Here is a 10,090-nt window from a genome sequence, read left to right as displayed (position 1 = left end):
AAAAGGGTAGTAGCATGTAAGGGAACCTAACCATGCAATCAAGACTCCCTAGGTATGTCATCCAACAGTCATAATAGTGTTGGGGGCATCAGTGAAGCATGTGTCCCATTCCACAGCCCTCTGATATCTCAATTAATGGATACCCTTCCATCACAACTACATCACATCATCAACCATCATAATATAATCAATCAATCTATATCACAAAGTGATAAAGTATATAAAAGCATCATTTACAGTATACATTCAACTATAAATCAATGACTAATACAACTACAGCAAGTTACATGATCAATGAATAATGTAGTAAATAATTGATTCATCATATAGCATATCATCATATATAAAAAGAAAGTGTGTCATTGCCTGTAAATATGTAAAAGCATACTAGAATCTAATTAAACTCCACCCACAATACTTCCCGTAAACTTAGAGAACACCTAAACATAAGGTTGCGAGAATTCATAGAAGTCACGAGTCAAAACAGAGCAAAGACAAACTTCACAGAGCTACTGTGACCCAACCGGTCGCTTGGGGCGGTTGGTTGGGTCAAGCGACTGCCCTCAGCGACTACCCATGTTACAGACAGTTTACAAATCTGAAATTCTAACTTTTGATCATCCAATTCCAATCCAATTTCGGGATGATATAAGTCCGAATTTCATTCTTAAGAAGTCTATAACAAAGATACGAATCAACAACCTAAAATTCTAAAGATACATAATTCAACTCATCTCCTTTGATTAAATCCATCCTTTATTCGAATGCAAGGATCCGTTTTCGAATAGGATCTTTTCAAAATCATTGATAGGGAATAGAACCAATACAATTTGGTCACTACCAATAAAAAGGAAATAGATCTACATCATTCCATAAGATGAGGGAAGAGAATGGAATGCAAAAATCATATATTCTATTTCTTTGTAGACTATCCTATTTCCATATCGGAGAAGATTTTAGTTCCATTATAAATATGTAATGAATAACTCAATAGAAGAGTTGAACTCATCTTGTCCTAATTCTCTTTCTTGTCTTGAATATATTTTTCCATTTTATAACAACAACGTCTTTATTGAAAGTTATTGATCTTACCAACTGAGCAACCATGCAATGGTATTCAGTTTGTATTAAATTTAAGCTTTAAGTAAACTTTAATCAAATTAAACTAACATAGGGTCCGGTTGGCCAAGGGCTAAACCCGAACCGACCCAACCCTGTCAAGGCTCATTATTTTATAGCCCAAGCCTGCACTTCGGGTTGAAAAAATAGGGTTGGGATCGAACCGTGTTCAAGGCGGGTTTGGGCCTAGCCGGATCAACAGGGTTTTATTGACACCCCTAATTTTATTCTCCATATCTTCAATATTAGAAAGTTTACAATTATTATTTTGCATATCTTCAATTTTAGAAAGTCAATTATTGTAATCTGGGTATATCTGTATACATTTTATATTTTAGGTAGATTACTCATTATAATATTTTCTTGAAATCTTTAATTCTAGGTAGATTTATTTCTTATTGTAATTTTCTATTTTAAGAGTGATATTTTTCTCCTGGAAAAAGTCAAATCTTTCATTTATGCATTTATATGCAATTTTTTTCCTAATCTAGTCTTAACACTTCCAATCCTATAGAAAAAGAATATTGCTATTTTAAGAAGGTAGTTTTGTTTAAATGAAAATATAATCTAAATTTCCATTTAAACAAAACGAAAATATACCTTTCTTTTTCTTTTTTTTTTGGTACAAAGAGGCTTATTAAGCCGGGGGATGTGGATATTAATATGCCTTAGCAAAGTTGAACCCTTGACCTTTTTCATTAAAAGGTGTTGGTTTCACCACTAGAACAGCTCTGTGTTGGCCGAGAATGTACCTCTCTACCAATCACCAAAACAGATCTAATAATATTGCTACCAACAAAAATCAAACTCACAACTTTTTTATTGAAAGTTAGTGATCTTACCAACTAAGAAACTATGCAATGGTATTCAATATTTGTATTAAATTTAAGTTTTAAGTAAACTTTAATCAAATTAACTAGCATAGGGTCAAGTTGGCCAAGGCTAAACACAAATCCGACCCAACCCTGTCAAGGCCCGTTGTTTTATAACCAAAGCCTACACTTTGGTTTGAAAAAATCGGGTTTGGATCCGACCAGGTTCAGGGTGGGTTTGGGCCTAGTCGGGTCAACAGGGTTTAATTGACACCCCCTAATATTATTATCCACATCTTCAATATTCGGAAGCTTACAGTCATTATTTTGCATATCTACAATTTCAGAAAGTCAATTATTGTAATATAAATGTTATACTTTATGTAGGTTACTAATTCTAATATTTTCTTGAAATCTTCAATTTTAGGTAGATTTATTAATCATTGTAACTTTCTATTTTATGAGAGTTATTTTTCTTGTGAAAAAAATCAATGTTTCATTCATCCATTTATTTGCAACATTTTTCCAAATCTAGTCTTAATCACTTCCAATCCTACAGCGAAAAACAGGTTTGGAAAGAATAAGACTCATCTATAAATAGTTAAGAGGGGAGAAGAAGCTTAGAAAGAAGCAAAAATTAGATAGAGCAATGGGTAGTTTTACGAGAATCGTTCTAATTCTTGCTGTGATGATGGTGCACTTCTCTTCATCTTGGGTTTCTGGGTGTTACTTCACCACAGGAGTATATGTAAGATTGCAGAACTGGATGGACGAAGGAATTAAATTGCGTTTCCATTGTAGATCAAAGGATGATGATTTCGGAATTAAGGTTCGCGATTACGGTGAGCAATTCGAATGGCATTTCTGTATAAATTTTACTTCTTCTACCTTGTACTATTGTGATTTCTGGTATGAAATTGGTGGTGTCACTAAAGGAGTTTCTAGTGGACATATTTTTGATGTAAAAAAGGATGATTGCATAGACTGCACTGCTGCTGCTCATCTTGATGGGATTCACCTTATAGATAAAGACAAACCAGAACATCCAAGGCTGGTAGCAGCATGGCATAAACCGTAGAGAGAGAAAAAGAGAAGGGATGGCTCGATTGCTTTGAGTATTCGTGTTATTGGATTGCTGGTCTAAACTTTTCTCTTTTGCTTTTTCCAGCTGCTTTGTGTGAATTTGATCCCCAAGTAATAAATCTTTGAGTCTCATCTTGTGCTGATCCTGGCGTCTATGAATAAAATATCTGGACATGGTTTTTGAGTATTTTCAAAATTCAAAAGATATATATTCATTCTTGTTTGCAAAAACAAATAAGCGCAAGTGCACAATATTGTGCAGCTAACAGTTCGATCTCTGGGAGATATGCCACTTAAAATTTAATCTCTTAATGATAATGCAAGAATGTAATGATAACGATCATAATCCATACATCTAATGCAATCGAATTTGAGACTTAAAATAAAGCAAATACAACCGACGCATAAATAATAGATAAGGAAAAAAAAATGCGAACAATCAAAATAAAAGGGAAGTAATCCGAGTATCAGATCTGGATCGTGGGAAGGGAAGTATAATTATAGTGACTTTGACCGTGGACCCTTTGCCGTAACTTACAGTCCACCGATCGGGGGAAAGGATATTAATTTTTTATCAACGATCTAAGGGGAAAGGATAACAATAAATAAATGCTGAAAATAAAAATAAATGAGAAAAATAAATCCTAAATAAAGAATACGGAGGGGTAGACAGAAATGGGAATGGAGGGGGGATCTAGAGAAGATTATCAGCAAAGGTTACTCACTTGCATCTTTGAATCTCTAAAAAAAACTTCAACAAACAATTCGAATCTTAACCAACCCTAACAACCAGATTTAGAATAATCAAGATCTGCAATTACTAAACCCAGAGAGCAAAACGAATCCTCAAACTTGAAACTTGAACTTGAAATTGTATTGATAAAAATAAAGGAAATACACTTGCATAAAATAAATTACACAACTTCAACATTCCTTGCATTACATAGAATATTAAAACCTAAACATTCAATCTAAAACTAGAACGGTAGAACCCACAAATTAATCAAAGAACTAGAGAAAACCTAGAACAAGCTAAAAAGAATAGAAAGTAAAAGACTAAAATAAACCAAAGAGAAAATAAAGTGTAAACTAGACTTAAAAGGAAGATAATATTTATAGGAGATGGAGAATGGTTTACAAATAAGGAAATAAAATAATAATAATAATAATAATAATAATAATAATAATAATAATAATAATAATAATAATAATAAGTATAATAAAAAGGAGTAAAATAAAAAAAAAAAGCTAAATTAATTAAAAATGCTAAATTAATTAGAAATTTTAAGTATTGAGAGAGAGAGAGAATAAGTGGAGAAAAAAATAAAAAATAAAAAAAACTTTATTTGACTTAAACGTGGAGAATGTGGAGAAGAAAGAGAAAGAAAATAAAAAATTATATAGTTTGTTAACAAAAATATAAGTGGGTTGGTTATTAAGGGAATAAGAAAGTAAATAAAATAGAAAGTGGAGAGAAGAACAATTAAGAAAATAAATAAAATTCAATTAAATAAAATATTCTAGAAAATCTAACCAAAAAATAGAAAATCCTAATCTTTGACCCTTGCAGGCCCATACATTTGTCAATCACAATAAAATAAAAATTCTAATATGATCTTAGCCGAAAATCAAAGTTGGCTTTTTTTTTTTTTTAAGATATTTTGGAGTTGGCCCATAATCACATCTCTAACCCATCATGCTTCAGATCAAGCTCATTTTTCGCACTTGAGAATTTGAACGGACATCTTGACGTGTAAAATTGCATGTTCCATACCCAAAACTCCAAATATATTCATTCAAGTCCTAAAAATTCATAAAATCATCAAAAACAACATAAAACCCAAGATAATTATACTCTACTCTAGTGTGTAAAATACATGTTTTATACCCTAAGATTTCACACATAAATGTGTTCATCAATGCTCTAAACTCCATGAGGAGTGATGAATCATAATCCCTCCCCAGATAGGTATGTGTTTACTTTGTGTTTCTTCACCACATAATAGGTTGAGGTCTATGTGAAATTCACTAGGGTTCCCACCTCTGGTTCATATACTTCTATCTTGACAGGTAAAGGATTTAGACTTGTACTTTCTTGCAAAAACATTACTCATTGATATAACAATTATAAGCATAGGAGTTCTGATAACTATAAGAAAAGTAATTTTAAAGGATAAGAAAATCAATGAGGATACAACAAATGCCTTTCTTTCACAAGCTCAGCAATCATCCATAGTTAATTTCAACCATTTTGACTTCTCTCACCTTGGATAGTCTATTACGTGTGCTAGCTTAGGATGGTCTACTTTAGGCACCTGTTTAAATTAAATACTCTAAAGCCACATAAGTTTGGGTCTTTTTACCATTGCATCTTCAGCATCTAGAAACAACTCACATTTTTCCCCTTTGGTTGGATATATCCAGCCAGCTTATGCACACTTCAACTAATCTTCAAAAAGAAAGGAGAGAGATCTGAACTCGTGAGCTCTCAATACTCGAATTTATTTGCTGATTCAATGATTTCTTACTTGGATTTAGTAGGAGGGGAAGAATTTCCATGAAATTAAGCTTCTTGATTAGAACTGACGACTTTGTCTTTGTCATTCATGCTGAACTGACCTTGCCTCTGTGCTTTACAAAATGAAAATCCTAACACTTTCTGTTAGGATTGAAAGTTCCAGCGTTAAGGCTTATTTAAGCTCAGGGTGATAGGGTAAAGGCTCCTAGTGCCAGGCTTGCCAAGCTCTCCTTGTAAAATACCCAGAAGAACAAAGATCTGAATGGTGAAATTTAAGATAGACATAAGACATTACGTCATGATTCATGTTCTGCATTTCATGTTTAAAGCTTCCTGCCTGTCTTTCTCTTGTTTATTAATTTTTTAACTCTGCAAGTCAACAAATGGAAAATTAATTAAAGAAGAAAAAAGTTGCTCTTTGCTACTAAAAAAATCTTTCTACTTCATCTAGCGCATACAACAGGATCATTTGCTACATGAGAAGAGAGAAATCAAAACAGAATGAATGTCTGATAAAAAGGTAAAGATTTCCCAAAACCATTTTAATGATGTCTTTGGCTCTTTTTTATATCTATTCTCATTCTCATTTCAACAGGATCAATAGAGCTCTTTTTGTATTAATTTTATTTTTTAATAAATTTTCATTTTGATATATCAAATTTATTTTTATTCTATAATTTATTCTCAAAAAAAGTCACCAAATCATTTTTTGTACTTAACCAAAAATAAATTCTTATATTCATTTCTTTTAAATAGGCATGCTTAATATAGAATGAGAATTAATACCACAAAGAACCTTTGTTAAGCCAACTGATTCCTCAAAAATGGATACAGATTTCCTTAATTCCACAAATGACCAAATCTTCATGTTCTTCTATAATTATAGAAGCAAATCTCTTTCCATAGCTGGTGGAACTATGTTGGGGTAATTGTATAACAAATTCTTCAAACATACAAGAATGAAATTGCAATACAATTGAGAGATGAAGATCTTTAGCAAATCCGAAGAGCTTGTAGTTGCAACCGATCGATGAAGTTGAGTCACACCTTGATGCTGTCTTTAAGGTAATTGATGCACCCTACTACTAAGGGTTCTTCGCACCACCACCTCCAAGATAAAGCAACCTCCAACTAGAAGATGAGGTAGTTCTTCTAATCCCTTCAAGGAGCCAAAAGCTAAAGCACAACACTTAGACAACTCAAGAAAGAAATGAACTTTGTAAAACAAACAATGTGAGTGAGGAGTGTCTCTATTGCACACCACAATTGCACACCACATGCAAGGAAATGTTGGGTTTATATAGGCCCAAACCTCACCTTACACCCCTTAGGATTCTTAAGGCAATGAATTGAATTTAATCCATTCAATAACCTCAACCCCACTCATGGTAATGACCATGAATGGTCATGAAGTTGAAATGAGAATTAATGGTCAAGAGTTAGAATTGAAGTAAATTCCACCCTTCAAGTAACCCCACCACACCACCATGATCAAGATCATTAAGACCCATTACCAATGTCATGAAGAGCCTCATAACTAAGGTCATGAAGGGCCTTCTTTATTCATGGTGCCTCATTACCACCCTTACCTCAAGGGTCCCACACACTACCAAAACAATTAAATAAAAAAAATACAAAATACTAATTTTGAAACTTAATATAAATTTTTAATAAAAAAACCTAACAAACTATTTGCATTTTGGTAACACATCTCCATCCTAAATTCCAAATCCAAGTTGATTTTGTAGGTATTCAAGAAGTTGGAGTAATGCTCAAGCTGTAGAATGGAAACCACCTCTATTTTTCTTATTTTTATTAGCTTATGAAGATATGCTTCAGGGTGGTAATGACGTAGGTACTGACGTTTTTGAATCCCCCTAGAACTAGCTTCTGTCATCCATTACATCAAAGTTGATTTTGGAGTATTCAAATAGAAGTTTGACTAATGCCCAAGCTGTAGGGGTGGAAACAACCTCTATTTTTCTCATTTTATTAGCTTCTGAGGATGCTTCAGGGAGTTAATGACGTAGGTGCTGCCTCATGGATCGAGCTTCAGTCCTGTGTATTTATGCCCAGAGGAAATTGCAGTCGTGGGATTGAAATTTCTGTCGAAATTTTGATCTCGGCCACTAAAACGGAGGAAATTGCAGTCGTGGGATTGAAATTTCTGTCTAAATTTTGATCTCGGCCACTAAAACGGTCAAACTCGCAGGACTGAAGCAAAATCCTCTTCTCATACTTTCTTCTGGCTTCTGTCATGCATTACATCAAGCAACTAGCGAATGGACCAAGTGTAATGTGTCCCATGTTTATTTCTATAAATACAAGAAGGTGATGCTCGAACATAAGAAGAGAGTGTCAGTATAAGTTCTTTGGTGGTGCCTAAGATTACTGTAAACAAGACGATGGCAAGTATAAGGAGGATCAAATTGGGGTCACAAGGCCTGGAAGTCTCAGCCCAGGGCCTTGGTTGCATGGGCATGTCAGTAGCTTATGGTTTTCCAAAGCCAGACGAGGAAATGATCACCCTTATCCACCACTCTATTAACAGTGGTGTCACCTTTCTTGACACCTCTGATGTTTATGGTCCACACACGAATGAGATCCTTCTTGGAAAGGTAACTGTTTTTGGATCTTTTCTACAAAGTGTTTCAAATTTTTATCTCTTTGTTGTCAGGTTTTCAAGGATTTTTATGTTCTTCCATCCCCATTTTTAGGCTCTGAAAGAGGGGATGAGAGAGAAGGTGGAATTGGCTACTAAGTTTGGGAACCAAATTTTGGATGGGAAATGGGAAGTAAAAGGAGATCCAGCATATGCAAGGGCTGCCTGTGAGGCAAGCTTGAAGAGACTTAAGATTGATTGCATTGATCTCTACTATCAGCACCGAATTGATACCCAAGTTCCAATTGAAGTCACGGTGGGTTATCTTTCTTGCCTTCTCTGTATGTCTTTTGAACAAGTTTGTGGTGTCATGGAGATAAACTGAATCCAAAACGGATTGAAACCAAACCTTCTTATCACTTATTGACTTTCTGTGTTAGATGGGTGAGCTGAAAAAACTAGTGGAAGAGGGGAAGATCAAGTATATTGGATTATCTGAAGCATCTGCCTCCACAATAAGGAGAGCTCATGCTGTCCACCCCATAACAGCAGTGCAATTGGAATGGTCCTTGTGGTCAAGAGATGTAGAGGAAGAAATAATACCCACCTGCAGGTAAGTTGTTCAATCATATTCCAATATCATTTCTTATTCATCCAGTACAAAACACACGAAATTTCTGATCTCAGTTTTCTTGATTATCAGGGAACTTGGAATAGGTATTGTGGCATACAGCCCTCTAGGTAGAGGCTTCCTCTCTTCTGGGCCCAAACTCCTAGAAAGTATTCCTGACAGTGACGGAAGAAAGGTTTGTATTTCTTTATTTATGAGACCCAATTTATTCATGAATCATAACCTGAATGACAAAATCATATGGAGCACTTGCCATGCCTTCACCAGGTACAGATTGGTAAGCCCTTCTAGGTGGGGCTGGAAAGAAAAAGCTGGGCTGCCATGTGTATGGAACACCAGAGTTGGGTTGGGTTGGGTTTTTTTTTAAATCAAGCTCAGCCTGAGAACCTTAGAGATCAGATCAGGTTGAGCTCAGCTCAGCCGAAAAACATTGAACAAATTTAATTTTGATTCTATTTTTGGAAACCTTGATTGATAACAAGAGTGTTTCTCTGATGATTTGTAGATGCATCCAAGGTTCCACCCTGAGAATGTTGAACACAACAAACACATTTTCGAGCAAATAACCAAAATTTCTGCAAGAAAAGGGTGCACTCCTGCTCAGCTTGCATTGGCATGGGTTCATCATCAAGGAGACGACGTCTGTCCCATACCAGGCACCACCAAGATTGAAAACTTCAACCAGAACATCGGCGCTTTATCTGTGAAACTATCCCCTGAAGAAATGGCTGAACTGGAATCCTTGGCTTCAGGTGTTAAGGGGGATAGATATCCATCCTTCCATTTGGCGAAAACTTGGAAGTTTGCAAACACCCCTGAGCCATCAACTTGGACTGGTCAATAATTTTACCACTCCATGATCAGCTCATACCATGAAGCTAAAAAAGCTATTAAAATGTAACATCACCTTCCTTCTGTAGTTGGAATTTCATAGTGTAATGAAATAAGGTTGACGGGCTGTCAGTATTATGCCTCTGTTCCGCAAGATGCAAATCAGATAAGCTGTTCAATGTATTTTGATTATTTTCAATGCAAGCAAAAGTCTAAGCACTCTACAACCAGCTTGACAGGGTTCAAGGCTAGGAACATATTGCAATGCTTCTTAAAAAATATCAGGATCTTTAAGCAAGATCCTTTAATAGCACTCATGTTTAATACCACCTTTCCAATAACCTAGATTTTCCAGATACCGCCACAGCATTTGAATACACTAACTACAGTTCCCACATCAAACTTATGTTCCCCAACTCCCTCCCCACTTTAGCTTCAACATCATCAGTTTGACATTGGAATTCAGAAGAAGACTGATACGATCTATGTGAGCA

At 35.0% G+C, this 10,090-nt stretch overlaps 2 protein-coding genes across 2 annotated transcripts; both read left to right on the top strand.

The window, feature by feature from the left end:
• Positions 1 to 2,580: 2,580 nt before the first annotated feature.
• LOC149002947 (S-protein homolog 24-like) lies at positions 2,581 to 3,009 on the top strand. The gene has a single exon (XM_089138786.1). The coding sequence runs from the start codon at positions 2,581 to 2,583 to the stop codon at positions 3,007 to 3,009; it is 429 nt and encodes a 142-aa protein (XP_088994912.1).
• Positions 3,010 to 7,690: 4,681 nt separating this feature from the next.
• Positions 7,691 to 9,813, top strand: LOC149002946 (auxin-induced protein PCNT115-like). Its single transcript, XM_089136139.1, has 5 exons — positions 7,691 to 8,150; positions 8,250 to 8,450; positions 8,575 to 8,747; positions 8,838 to 8,940; positions 9,271 to 9,813. The coding sequence occupies exons 1-5, from the start codon at positions 7,938 to 7,940 to the stop codon at positions 9,607 to 9,609; spliced, it is 1,029 nt and encodes a 342-aa protein (XP_088992265.1). The 5' UTR covers positions 7,691 to 7,937; the 3' UTR covers positions 9,610 to 9,813.
• Positions 9,814 to 10,090: the final 277 nt, after the last annotated feature.

Source organism: Hakea prostrata, chromosome 10, assembly GCF_041222555.1.
Source record: "Hakea prostrata isolate BN-2017 chromosome 10, UWA_Hpros_2, whole genome shotgun sequence".
Lineage (NCBI taxonomy): Eukaryota > Viridiplantae > Streptophyta > Magnoliopsida > Proteales > Proteaceae > Hakea > Hakea prostrata.
Note: the sequence above shows the minus strand (reverse complement) of the source record. Positions and strands in the feature narration are given on the sequence as shown.

Coding starts and splice junctions, on each gene's coding strand:
- LOC149002947 (XM_089138786.1), top strand. CDS start 2,581: ATGGGTAGTTTTACGAGAATCGTTCTAATTCTTGCTGTGATGATGGTG.
- LOC149002946 (XM_089136139.1), top strand. CDS start 7,938: ATGGCAAGTATAAGGAGGATCAAATTGGGGTCACAAGGCCTGGAAGTC. Junction 8,748..8,837: donor GAAATAATACCCACCTGCAG/GTAAGTTGTTCA, acceptor CTTGATTATCAG/GGAACTTGGAATAGGTATTG. Junction 8,941..9,270: donor CTGACAGTGACGGAAGAAAG/GTTTGTATTTCT, acceptor GATGATTTGTAG/ATGCATCCAAGGTTCCACCC.